This window comes from Nannobrachium achirus (genome assembly GCF_963921795.1).
Source record: "Nannobrachium achirus genome assembly, chromosome: 13".
Classification (NCBI taxonomy): domain Eukaryota; kingdom Metazoa; phylum Chordata; class Actinopteri; order Myctophiformes; family Myctophidae; genus Nannobrachium; species Nannobrachium achirus.
This window is the reverse complement of record NC_137833.1, coordinates 55481982-55496170: the sequence shown is the minus strand read 5'-3', so window position 1 is coordinate 55496170 and position 14189 is coordinate 55481982. Positions and strand designations below refer to the sequence as shown.

The 14189-nt window shown below is 40.9% G+C and overlaps 2 protein-coding genes across 4 annotated transcripts in view; both read right to left on the bottom strand.

The window, feature by feature from the left end:
* Positions 1–3325, bottom strand: part of ccar1 (cell division cycle and apoptosis regulator 1) — a 40175-nt gene extending 36850 nt beyond the window's left edge. For all 3 annotated transcript variants that reach the window (XM_080740477.1, XM_080740479.1, XM_080740478.1), the window contains exons 1-3: positions 3182–3325; positions 945–1111; positions 248–430 (exon numbers count right to left, since the gene is read on the bottom strand). In XM_080740477.1, coding sequence (XP_080596603.1) covers positions 248–430; positions 945–1111; positions 3182–3293 — 462 coding nt within the window. In that variant the 5' untranslated portion in view covers positions 3294–3325. The remainder of the gene's footprint in view (positions 1–247; positions 431–944; positions 1112–3181) is intronic.
* Positions 3326–7159: 3834 nt separating this feature from the next.
* LOC308296581 (NFU1 iron-sulfur cluster scaffold homolog, mitochondrial) lies at positions 7160–13829 on the bottom strand. The gene is made up of 8 exons (XM_080739894.1): positions 13761–13829; positions 13118–13209; positions 12846–12981; positions 11863–11929; positions 10205–10316; positions 9580–9643; positions 8544–8718; positions 7160–7858 (listed from the first exon to the last, which is right to left on the bottom strand). Exons 1-8 carry the CDS (start codon positions 13817–13819, stop codon positions 7790–7792), a joined length of 774 nt encoding a protein of 257 aa, XP_080596020.1. The 5' UTR covers positions 13820–13829; the 3' UTR covers positions 7160–7789.
* Positions 13830–14189: the final 360 nt, after the last annotated feature.

Here is a 14189-nt window from a genome sequence, read left to right as displayed (position 1 = left end):
GTCGGTTGGCCAGAGCACTTGTGTTTAAGATCCTTCTGGAAACGGTTCAAATCACACCAGAATTCGTTTTGAGACAAAATTCTGACTTTATATGGACCAACAAGGTCTGTGACAAAAACCACAACAGTTAACAAATCTATGAAATACAGTAACACTAAATGGGTGTGTAAATTGAAAGAAATGTGGTTGAAAATGCATGTTAGCAGGTCCGTGTTGTACAACAGTGGGAGAGGAGTTTGTGCTTCACCTGATGAGGTACATTGTACAGTTGTTGGGGGGGTTGTTGTTGCTGCTGTTGCTGCTGCTGCTGCTGCTGTTGTTGTTGTTGTTGTTGTTGTTGCTGTTGTTGTTGTTGTTGCTGCTGCTGCTGCTGCTGTTGTTGCTGCTGCTGTTGCTGCTGATACTGCTGGAGGGCTGAATTGATCTGCGACTAAACACATCCACACAGAACATGATTATTAGACGTGAGCTTTGATCAGACAAGAATACGCGTGACCATAAATCAGATGGACAGCCGTTTAGCTGACCTGTTGCTAGGCCCGTCACGATTATTACATAATCATCTAATCGCAATTATTTTGCATAATCGTCATAATCATTTCCATGTTGAGAAATGTTCATAGAGTTTCAAACACTTTCAAAAAGTAGTGGAAATAGCAGGAAATAGCAGCTCACAACGCATCGCGATGCGATGCCTTGTGAGCTTGTAGATCGGCTATTTCCTCTATAAATGTATAAAGAATAAAGTAAATATGCTTGTCATTCCTTTGTATATTTAAGTATTTGTCATATCTGCCCTGTGCAACTTCAAAGCCAAACACAGAAATGTAATTTTTATTCATGTGCTCCAGTATTCAGCGACAAAGACAATAAAAAATTGTTAGTCGCAATTATTTTGTGACAATTAACCGTCACGTTAAATGTCATGAACGTGAAAGCCCTACCTGTTGCAGCGCTGCAGCTGCGGCGGCCGCAGCCTGCTGCTGCAGAGCGGCCGTCTGCTGAGAGAGCTGGTAGTTGGCGGCGGCGGACTGGTTGTTGAGCGACGCGACCTGCTGAGAGTACATGTTGGGCGACGCACCCAACAGAGACGGCTGCTGCACTCCTAGAGCTGTGGGGCCAAGAGGACAAGACGCAGAGAGATGAATCCTTTAGGACAGGGGTCTTGAACCGGGGGGGGGTCCGGGGGGGGGGGGGGGGGGGGGGGGTCCGGGACCCCTAGGGGGTCCTCAAAATCTTTGTGAGATAAAAACTTTCTTTCTCCTTTTTTATATTAACCACTTGAACTGTGTCCTTATTCTGAGAACTTTAGCCAAACTGCAAGGCGTTGTGAGCTTGTAGATCGGCTATTTTTGGCAAAGAGGTCTGGTGTAGAGGGGAAAAAGAGCAGACTAGTACAGAGTGAAATGTTACATTTTTAAGTATTGACGGTTCAAGTGGTTAAATATCTGAAAACACAAATTCACATGAATCCAAAATACACTGATGATCGTGCAGTCAAACGATGAAACTATATGGAATCTATGAAAAGGTTGTGGGGGTCCCTGCTTCATCTCTCTCTCAACTAAGGGGTCATTGGGCCTGAAAACGTTGAAGACCCCTGCATTAGGATTTTAGCGATTCCCTCTTAACCGCTCCGATTCCTTAAATATTCCTAAAGGGGGTTCCAAAATAAATGGACCATTACAAGTCTGAGTTATGGTGGTCCTTCAAATTAAATTTTTTGGGGGCCACTGGTGTTGTTGATTGTAAAGCAGACGTGAATACCAGCAGCACATACTGTACCTGCTCTGACAGTGATAAACCGGTTCCGGAGAAGGTACACCGAGTTGTTTTTTTTTGCCACCCTATAAATATCATCTCCTCACATCAGAACAATGGGATTTAGGCTCAACATCAAAATCAACCAAAACCTGGTGTAAATGTTTTACTTAATTAGAATAATTACGTTAAAGTTTAAAGTGATTAAGGGGATTCTGATATGACAAAGAGAGACAGTCAAGAATAGAGATGAGAGGGTGTCACCTTGGACAGGTAGAAGAGCTTACTTTCATTTGTACCAAACACTAACATTGTTGTACAGACGATCAAGCAACCCAGAGTCAAAACAAGACACTAGTACACAGCAATACAGATCAAAACACCATAAAAACAAATACTTTAAAACAAGTGTTTATAGAGCTCGCCTTACATTGTAGTCTTGAGGAGTAAATAAGTGATTTGGTTGAGACTAACCTATGAGCTTTCTAGCACACTTGACAAATATTCTCCTGACCCAAGTTAATATTTGCTAGACTGGGTGAGCCTACTGCACACAGGCACCCTGTTGATAGCTGACAGATTACATATCATCCACAGCTGTAGCACAAGTCAAGTTAGCAGACCAGTGCACCAAAATCCACATGAGAATAACAACAAACTAGACAGGTGCAATTCTGGGAAATTGCAACTGTGGTTGCACTGACCGTTTACAAAAAGCAGGTTCACTTTGCTGGCAAAATAATTATCCGATTGAGAACAATAGTGTGTTGCCTATAGATTAGCAACCACACTAATTACACATCCCAATGTATAGCTGCAAATTGCAACACTTGCAAAGTGTTTGTTTCATAAAAACCCAGCATTGACATGTTATGAGTAATATCTGTCAATAAATCCGAGCCGACATGTTTTTGTGTTGGACTTCGGAAGCGCTCGTCTTCTATAACGCCATGTCCCGCTGCCTCCTGCACTCGGCTATGTGACATTTAGAACCAGCTGGTACACAGGACCACTGAGTGACTTCCCACGAGCGCTTCAAAACTCCAGCACTTAGAAAAGATTATCACCTGAACTGAATTTCTTGATAGAAAGTAGCTCATAACATGCCTACGCTGGGTTTTTATTAAACAAACACCTTGCAGATAGAAAGAGGATACTTAAAGCTTTCCATACCGCCCAAATATTGGTGAGTTTTACGTTGTTTAATACAATCAGATAGCATAAAAAAAGGGTTGATGCATTGACTGCCTATGGGAGGTATTGCAACCCTAGATTCAACATATTAAAAAAAATCTTGTGTTGCAATTTGCGGCTACCCAATGTGTAGGGGCGTTTATGTCAATAAAATAATAGAAAGCATAGACTGGTCCACACAGCATGCATGAATGGTCTCTCTCTAGTCTAATGAATGGTTACTCACAGTGTAGGCTGTTGAGGTCGAGGGACTGTCCCGTGTGGCCTGGCTGAGACACCGCCGTGGTGGCGAACTGATTGGCCCACGGCGGGTTCTTCTGTCCCCCGAACTGAGCCATGGCTCTGGCTTAAAGGGCCGGGGGGTGGGGTGGGGGGTCTTCTCTCGGCAGGTGGTGGGCTGTCAGTCTAGTCTGGAGACGAAAAGTGGCGGTTAGGAAGCAGTTGCTGAGGCAGCAGAGCTGCTAGCAGCCGGTCAGGCTGCTTATCAGATCCAGCACTCTGGAGTCCAGACTGGACAGCTAGATAGCAATAGCTACATATTATTATTAGTAGGGCTGTCACAATTATTACATAATCGTCTAATCGTGATTATTTGACATAATCGTGATTATTTTTCATAATCGTCATAATCGTTTCCATGTCAAAAATTGTGGAAATAGCAGATCTACAAGCTCACAACGCGTCGCGATGCGACGCGTTGTGAGCTTGTAGATCGGCTATTTCCACTATCAATGTACTTTTTTAAGTATAAAGTTGTCAAATATGTCAGTAATTTCTTTGTATATTTAGGTTATGTGTCATATCTACCATATGCAACTTCAAAGCCTAAAAGCCAAACAGAAATGTAATTATCAACGACAAAAACACAATTAAATCGCTAATCGCCAATTATTTGAATGACAATTAATCGTCATGTAAAATGTCATATCGTGACAGCCCTAATTATTAGCTTATGGTGTTTTACAGCCAAAGACAGACAATGACAGACAGAAAACATTCTTAGAACTGTTGCACCAGGCTAACGTGGCTATACTGACTGATATAATAGTGTTCCCTCAGATCTTTTACCAATGAATTTCCAAAGCTTTTCCAGAATATTTAAGCCAATTTCCAGGCCTATATAACAATCATTCATGAGTCTCTTACTCCTAAGTGCAATGCCCAAAGACAGGCAGTCTAGCACAAATAAAGCATAGAATATAGAATGGTATATTCCATTCTCAATTTTGTGCCATTTTTTGCTACAGTACTTATCCTAGGCCTAGGGCATAGGGTCAGGCTGCAGCCCGCTGTGAGCTTGGAGATCTATTATTTGTGTTTCACGTCCGGTACACATTAGGCTGCAATCACGAGGGGGAAAAAAACGTAGGCTATGTTACAGATTTCATGTAATGTTATACATGTTTTGGAAAATGTATAATCCAGGACCCTTGATGCATCCCAGACCTTTTTCCAGGGCTGGAAAAAGTTCTAATTTAAAAATGTTTCCAGGCATTTTCATGAATAATTAACTGTTGAAAACGGGGAACATATGTTCAGTTGGATTGGGTACAGCTGAGTGCTGACATTGTGTAAACAGAGCTATGTCACATAATTGTGTCGTTAATTATATATACAGGGTATAAAGCTTTTGGGGACAAATAGCAGCATTTATTTTCTCAATGCGATTTAAACCGCATACAAAAAAAAGCTTCAGATCTAAAATGCGTTTAAAGGTAGTCTCAGCTCTGTTCATACTGTATCATGTGCGGTGCCAGTAGGGTCTAGATGTCACTCAATGGTTTGTAGTCCTTAGCTTAGGGTGGCTGGATTCCATTAACTAGCCTTCTGTTATCGCAACAGTTCACTACACCACTTCGTTCATTTAAAGGAAGCACGGTTGGCTAATAATGCAAGCTAGCTTGCTAGCAATAGCTTCTGGTGATAAACACAAGCTAATGGCTTTTTGTTGTCAACAGCGTGAAGGTCGCGCGAGACCAGACCAGGCTACTGCGAGACGCTGGTCAACAACGAGGCCCTGGCTAACGTTAGCAACGCATATAGCCAGCTGAGCTAACCTCACTGCTGCTAACAGACCAGTCTCAAACACCAAACGCTCTGGCCGCTAACCACACTGCAAACTGCGTCGCTGCATTTAGCACGAAATGACACGCGTGGTGTTCGTGCAGAAATGCTCTCCGCGCAGAGCGACGTTCGCTTTTAGACGAATTAAAATAGAAAAAAGACGTCCTCATCTCTCCTTACCCTCTTGCTCTGCACCGGTGGAAGAAGAAATGCACTGCGCATGCGCCTCAGTTGAGCGAAGACATCCAGCACGGTAACAGGAAAGGTAGTCTGGGATCACTTCACTTTTCGGGTTTGTAACCGGTCTGGAACGGAAACCACAAAACGTCATGTTGTAGTACTCAAAGGACTACAATTTGCCGGAAAGAGCAAACCGGATTCAGTTTTAACCCAAAATATTCCCCTGCGCTCAAGGACACACTTTTAGGACCTACCTAATAAACTCCTTGATGCAGAGTAGTTTTGCTTTTGAAAAATTCGTTTGGTACATGCATCTTTTAGTCCAACTTTTAGCGACTGGCAAGACTACACTAGGCTACTCGAGCATTTTAATAGGGATTGTGGAAACAAACGGAGGGAACCAAATCAAAGCGACGCCGCTTCTTCTAGTGGTTTCCGCGCTTTAGGCGGAAACCAAACGGGCTGTTGTGAACGAACACCAGGCTTTTTCTCAGAAAGCCTGGTGGGCGAGGTTACAGGAAAGGTCGACCTAAAACAAAGTCGACCCAAACTCGTTTCCCAACGGGTCTGTGGTAGATGCAGAATAGACCGAAATCTAATCTTTGCTTCTGGGGGTCCCTGGAACAAAATATTTTGCGATGGGGGTCTGTGGCCAAATACATATCATGCTGGGGGTCCTTGACATGACAAAGTTTGAGGAAAAAATGATGGCAACATAAGTTTATTTTCAGAAAACTGTTAGGATTTAGAAGACATTTTGTAGAATGTGCTTACTAGTGGTTAAGGACCCCCAAAATGTGTTTTTGGCCACGGACCCCCATCTCAAAATATTTTGTTCCACGGATGGACCCCTATCGCAAAATATTTTGTTCCAGGGACCCCCAGAAGCAAAGATTAGATTTCGGTCTATTCTGCATCTGGGGCACAGACCCATTGGGAAACGAGTTTGGGTCGACTTTGTTTTAGGTCGACCTTTCATGTATTCTCTCGCACGACCTCCTGTCTGCCTGACAGTGGTGTTAAGTACATTTACTCAACTACTGTACTTATTAAGTACACTTTTGAGTTATTTGTACTTTACTTGAGTATTTCCAATACTTGTACTTCTACTCCACTACATCTCGGATCCAAATATCGTACTTTTACTCCACTACATTTATTTGAAAACTTGAGTTACTTTTCAGATTAAAAAAATAATATTATAAAACATACATAAACCATTTTTAGCCCCATTTTATATACCTAGGCTGTTTGAAAATAGCCGATATGCAAGCTCACAGCTTGTAGATCTGCTATTTTCAAATATTTTTGCACCACTTCCACTACCATCTGATCCATTAAAGGAGTAGTTCACCCCCAACATGACTTTTTTCTATCGATTGCTCACTCCATGGAGACTTGAGTTCAATAATGTTTTTTTTTAGTTTTTTGTCGCATTCCTAAGGCAATCATTTGGGGAGACTCTTTGTCCATTGATTTCCAGATGGAGACCCAGGGCTGGATTAACCATTGGGCCGGTGGGGCCGTTGCCAGGGGCCCCTAAAAAGATATTGGCCAGGGGCCATCGCGGGGTTTAATCCGTCCATGTGGAGACCCAAAATTATTGAACTCAATCAAGTCTCCATGAAGTGAGTAGCCTAAGTAAGTCATTTTGGGGGTTAACTACTCCTTTAGCCACACATGAATGAATAAATAAATGCAAAAGACAGCTCTACATATGATTACATATATTATAGAAATGCAGGTTTATTAATAGTTTATGACCTGGGTACGTGTATTGTGTCTAGCCATTTCACACACACACACACACACACACACACACACACACACACACACACACACACACACACACACACACACACACACACACACACACACACACACACACACACACACACTTTTCAGACAAAACAAAGAGATCCTAATTATGGAAAAATAAAAGCATTATTTCAGAGGGTCGCATAGCCATATGCATAATTTATTTATTGTTTACGTGATGTACAGCCATAAACAACCTAATGATCTTATAGTGTAGTACTGCACTATACACAATTTTTTCCATACAGAGTAATAGTCTGGTGCTGTTCTATATATTGACAAATATAACATTTCACCTTACCCTAATGACTAATTGACTAACCCTAATTAGTCACTCTGGGAATTGTCAGCACAGACCATTGGCAGCTTCAAAAAGCCTCATGTTTTTTTCTCCACCACACAAAATGATTCATTCAAAACATACAATAGGTACGTATATGAAAAAGCAGTAAATACAACATTTACAGTCATCAGCAGGTCAGAACATCCCATCTTAATATCCTAGTTGCCGGTATTCACAAATAGCTCTCTTCCACTAGAACAGCTTCATACAATATATACATAAATTGACAGCTTGAACGCCAGCAAAGGTACACAGAAGGTTATCTTTTAACAGACACGATTGCGTTGCAGAGTGGTGACACGGGAAACTAGTGCCAAGACAGGTTTTCTTCTATATTCACAAGCATTTCCTATATTATTGGTATATACTGGTATATTATGTGTATTTGGGGTATCAGAGGGTACTGGCATGTGGGTGAAGGCAGGAATATTACTCCTTTAACTTCTGTTCCAGCTCTGAAAACACCTTTGCACTGATTTCATCCAATTCATCTGTCACCTGGAGGAAAGAAAGACAATCAAATGAAGGTGTAGCTATTCTTGCCCCCCCCATATACAATAGCCAACATCCCCTATAGGTAGGCAGTAGCAATGGAAGGAAACTATATTGCAGCATATATATACATATACTGTAAATCAGGGGTCTTCAACAGGGGGTCTGGGACCCCTAGGGGGTCCTCAGATTTACTAAAGGGGGTCCTCCAAATCTTTGTATGATATAAACTTTGTTTCCACCTTTTTTATATTAACCACTTGAACCCTAGTGTCCATATTCTGAGAACTTTAGCCAAAAATAGCTGATCTACAAGCTCACAACTCAAATAATTGCGATTAACGATTTAATTGTGCTTTTGTCTTTGACAATTACATTTCTGTTTGGCTTTTAGCCGGCTTTGAAGTTGCACATGGCAGATATGACACATAACCTAAATATACCAATAAACAACTGACATATTTGAGAACTTTATACTTTAAAAATAACATTGATGGTGGAAATAGCAGATCTACAAGCTCACAGCACGTCGCATGAGTTTGTTGATCGGCGATTAACACTATTTTTTAACGTGCTTGAAAATATATGAAACAACTCTCAACTTGGAAACAATCATGACAAAATAATTGTGATTATGTCAAATAATTGCGATTAGACGATTACAGTACAGTAATAATTGTGACAGGCCTACCTGTTCCACGTCGTCCACCTCCGGGATGTAGAACTGGAGCATGTTCTGGATGCCGTTCTTCAGCGTCACGGTGGAGCTGGGACAGCCGGTGCAGGAGCCCACCAGCTTCAGCTTGACGGTGCCGTCCTCAAAGCCCTTGAAGATGACGTCGCCACCGTCCTCCTGCACGGTGGGTCTGGAGGGGAGCGTTTACCGGGAAAGATCAGAGAGAGAAAGAGAGGGGGGTGGAGTAAGTCGGAACGCTAGGTCAAATATTGTCGTTGTCGGGTGACTGAAAACCTTGTATGTCCAAAACCGTTCGTTTTGCATTCATCATTTTAAAAATGATTCAAACTAGTGAAAACAGCCGATCTACAAGCACACAACGCCTCGCACCGTGAGGCGCTGTGTGCTTGTATATCTGCTGTTTTCACTACTTTTGTGCAACGGCCTTGTACGATGAAGCAGGGCTTTACTTTGCGAAAGAACATACAAATTTGAAACTTGGAGATACGAGGTTTCTGCCCGACGGTGACGATATGCTAACCCAGTGGTTCTTTTTCTTTTTCTTGACCCGAAGCCTTTGGCCGCGGACCACCATCTGAAAATGGTTTGTGCCACCGTACTGTCCGCATATGGAGCATCGGAGCCATTGCGTTGAGACGTAGCCTGAACCAATCAAATAAAGAAATAATAATATAAAGTGTTTGGGGGGCGGGACACTGTCATTTACCTCTATGGACGTCGCCGCGAAACCTCGCTCAAATAGATGCTCTGCGAGCGTAAACCGGAGGGGTGGACGACGTCGCTGCACGACGCGTTGTCGCTCGCGGTAGGTCAGGACGTCCTCATTGAAACGCATGTATTTCAATGAGATTTCATCGCTCGCGTCGCATCGCGGGCAGTGCAGATGAGCTGTTACAACACCATACTACTCAACGCGGCGGTTGCAGGAATGAAACCCAGAACCTTGTAGATCCTAACGTAAGTGCTCTACTCAGACACAACATGCATAAGCAAATACATAGCTCACAGAGCATAACATGTCATTTCGTACCTGATTCTTGTATCCAGAAGTTCCTTGATCATAGATACAATTTCATCATCATCTTCAGAATGACCTACAGTACAATTGAGACAACATGCAATAAATGAGATGTCCAGGCATTAACTAGGGATGGAGCTCGAAAAACAAGGGCCCACTACAAACTCGATAACAAATGTATTGAGTACCCGGTATCAATAAGCAAGAAATGATTACAGTACTATTCATAATAAAGCCATTTAACACTTATTGCACACCATTGAATGATTTTTGTAATGATTTTTAATTATATTTGTTACTTTTGTCAATTGTCATCTTCATAGATGGTCAGCCACAAACCCACAGTCACAACAACTGGCTAATAAAAAAGTTCAGAATTTGTCATCTCACATCTTTCCACAAAATATTAGAAAACGCGCAATAGTGGGCTTGTAAAAGCCCGGCTCAATAAGCAGGATCGACAAGGCGCTCATCATCAAAACAAATGAATTAATGAGCTCCATCCCTACCATTAACAGGCTGGAAAAATAAGGTACATGTCCAGTAGGGGGCTGCAACAGGACTTGGTTCCAGGGCTGTAGATGTGTGCTTCACAGAGAAACCTGGTAGGTGTGTTTCATCATACATACATACTCACTGCTTTCATGGTGCTTCACTCCGGTTGTTATAGGGTCTCCGCTCTCAAAGAATTTGGCAATGGCCTCCACAGCATTACGTTTAATGTGCGTCCATTCCACATCCTCATCTGCCTGAAATGTTTTAAAACATAAAAGCAATGTTGAACTTTGAACCAAAGGGTGTGAAATCAGGAAGGATGTATTTGTCACCGATATATAGCTATACCTAAGAATGATTGTTCAAATAGTGTCCATCCTTATCTGTTGTTGCTGGGCTCTATGATTCAAGAACTGGACGTAGCAATTAGATTTGCTTAGTATAAATACAGCAAAATACTTGAAAAAAGTTGCTTCCCGCCACAGTGTGAGCTTCTTGTAGATCAGCTATTTTCACAACCTCTTAAACGTTTGTTTTCTAAATAAGGGAATTTCTTTGATTTATCAAATTATCTGGAAAATCATTGAGTTTGTCTTTAATTCATGTAGATGTTTTATTTTTTCTTAAAAGAATATCCAAAGAGAATGTAGGAAACAAAGCATTAAGCGATATTTGCTTGCGACCCATATAAAATTGGTCCATGACCCAAAACATGGGTCACAGTGATGTAAAAGGAACTCAAACAAACAAATTTCTTTCTTTAAACACTTGAACCAAATCAAATAGCTGATCTACAATCTCAGTTGTTTTAGCAGAATGTTACGTTTTGGTGTATTTCCACCTATGACATGTGCAGAATAGGGATGCTGTTCATGTAGTTAAAAAGTGCCAGGACACATTTTTGTACATATTCACATGTGTATAGTGTGTCACCATACAGTGAATTCATACTATCCGGTTCCTCGATCACAAGAGCACAGAAGAAACACCACTTTGAATATTTGGACATATGTTGCATATAAAAGTGATATATACAGTGATGTCATTACGTGCGCATCCCGCATCAAAAACTCATTCAACTCGCCCAGGGACTCATTCATGTCATGGTCCTGGGGTCCCGGGGATGCGCCTCCATTGGAGTCCATGTTAAAATAATTTACTTCTTCTACTTAAGTTGCTATATTAGTTTAGATAGTTTAATTCGTTTTTTAATGTATTGTGTAAGATAAACACTGTAAATATTTATTATCAGTTAAACCTGGAACAGCTAAAAACTATTTGCACTAGTGGTTCTCAAAGTGGGGTCCTGGGCCCTTGAGGGAGTTCCAGGGGGTCCCCAGATAAATGATAGTTAGGAACCAAATAGAACTTTATGGGTCTGTAACTCGGTGAACAAATGGAACCAAATGGACCTGTTCCATTTGTACTCTAGTATTTTAACATTTAATATAAATTGGGGTCCCAGTGATATTTAATATAATTAAATGGGTGTCTGTAGCCTAGTGTATTTAGAAATCCTAGTTCTAAGTTCAAACATTAGCCAAATTGTAAAATAAATATAAGAAATAGGCAAACATTTTGAAAATAGACGATCTACAAGCTCACAGCGCTCGAAAACATTGTATTGAGGACTCATAAAACTTTTCTGGGACCCATTTGAATGACCACCTGTGGGTCCCGGAACCCATTACATTGAAAACCTAGTAACATCACTGTATATATTTGATATGTATTGATATATATATAAAAAATATATAAAAATGATACAGGTATGCTGTATCAGCACATGCAACAAAATACCTTGGTGACTGTTATGAAGTCTGGGCCAAAGAAGACACTCTTTACTCCCTCAATTTCAAAGAGGTCCCTGTGGGTGTGAAACTTATAGTTATTATTATTCAACATACGTTAAAACATTCCATGACAATGTTAAGAGGATCATACCACCATCATACATCACTGTCTTTTCACAACTTCAATATGTCATACATGTCAATATATAATGTGTCCGTTAATGGTTGTACGCGTGTGCTTACATATTCTGAAAGTCATAAAAAACAGACAGAAGTATACCAGAAGAATTTAATCAGTGTTTGCAAACCATCACAGTGTGGTTAATGACAATGAGTTGTGAATGTTTTAATTTCATTTGTAAATCAGGCTTTTCAAATCAAGCATTTTAAAACTGCATTTAAAACATGACAAAAATAACTTTGCAATGACTTGTGTGTTGGATTACCTACGTATATCAAGCAAGTTTGTGGTCTCTGAAAGTGTGAATCTAACACAGAATCCAACAAACCACAGCTTTGGAAAATGGTCGACACAACTCACTACTAAACACCTCAAGTATACCAGGAGTTGTAGTCAATGGACCCAACATGCATGTATAATGTGAATGGCAAATCGAGTGGCAAAGTGAGTTTAACGCTGTTTAACGCTGTTTAATGCAATCATATAGGACTTTTCTGTTTGGATGTCAAGGCCAGAAAGTAGTTTTCTGCCAATCAGTAGGCATTCCCGGTTAACTTCTGGGTATGATGATGAAGACACACGTAGGCTATATACCCTCTATTCTGTGTTCATTTTGTGATCACTTTTGTAACAAATATCTGTACACAGCAAATTTCTGCATAATTAGAAATAGTAATTCATACATAGACACCATAAACATGACATGTCTGTAACTGTACAGTACTATCACTTACACCCTGCATCGTTATCTCAGGCAGTACTCAAATTGAGTTGTGAAACATTCAAATGAAAGGTTAAAGGCACAGAACCTGGCTAGAGATGAACATTCTGCAGTCTTCGGGGAAGGAAAGTCCAGGGTCCCAGTTCCTAAGACAGGTTTGCCGGGGAGAAACTTCAAGCTGCTGGGGTTCGGAGTATCCTGTGTCTGAACGGACAAGTGTCGCCCTGAAACATTTGAACAAACAGGTATTTGTAATGTTTTGTCTTGTTCGTTTCTATAGCATGATGACGGTATTTTCTGTGTGAAGGTAACGCAGGGCAAGACTTGGAAATTAGAAATGAACATATCAGGCTTTCTCACATGTGAAGTTTGTAGCTCCTGTCACAAGTAGAAGTTGATCTTTTGTAGCAGCGCACTGTGTGTGGTATTGGTTTCTTGATTTGCCTGCAAACCTTATAGCATATATGGGAATAATGTCAATTAGCTCAGTGTATGAGTAGGCCTATATTTAAATAGAGTATCATAAAATAGAATTGTGACTGTAATCGATGAATTGAGTACAAAGGACCCCAATGTTAACAAGCCATAGGATTTATTGGGTTTAAAACCATATTAGCAAACCCTGTACTGAACTGTAGTTTCCATATTGTTTATATTTTGTATTTAATTATTAGCATTCTGCTAAATTCTGGCATCCAGTGTCACAAAAGTGTCAGTGTCAGTGATCTACTGAAGATTATCACTACAAATACAGCAGCCAATTGACACTTGTTTGGTATCATGGAATATCGTTTAAAAGTAAATAAAATAACTGAGTGAGCTGAACATAAACACCTGTCCTAACTTAACACTCACGCTAGCTTGAAACGTTAGCCCGTTAGCTCTGAGGATGATAACCTTGGCTGTTGTTAAAACTATACAGAGTCAATGGGGTTGTTGTGTTGAGCGAAACGCCCAGCTCTAGTTAAATGAGGAGCAGTGAGAGGGACGTTGAAATTACAACCTCAGCTGAGCCTGAGAAGGACTTCTTGACCGTAGTAACTGGTGAAGACCCCGTCTCATGTGCGCCGCCATTTTGTTTGTTTTGACAACAACGAGGACCCCGTGTGGTAGACACAGCATATCCTGATGTGGTAAGATTTGATTTAGAATAGTTTAGAACTAGAAGTCATGTTTTTGAGGGAAATGGGCCTACAAATGTCAATAGTTAAAAAGTATATTTCTTTTTTTAATGACAATATTTTCAATTTCAATTGAGAAAACCTTTTGATTGATTGATTGATTAATTGATTGATTGATTGATAGATTGAATACTTTATTAGTAGGCCTAGTTCACATAGGACAGGATTGGGCAACTTTGATGACAGAGGGGGCCACTGTATTTAATTTCCACACTCCCTCCGGGGGGCCACATTGCATACTGTTGCTGTCG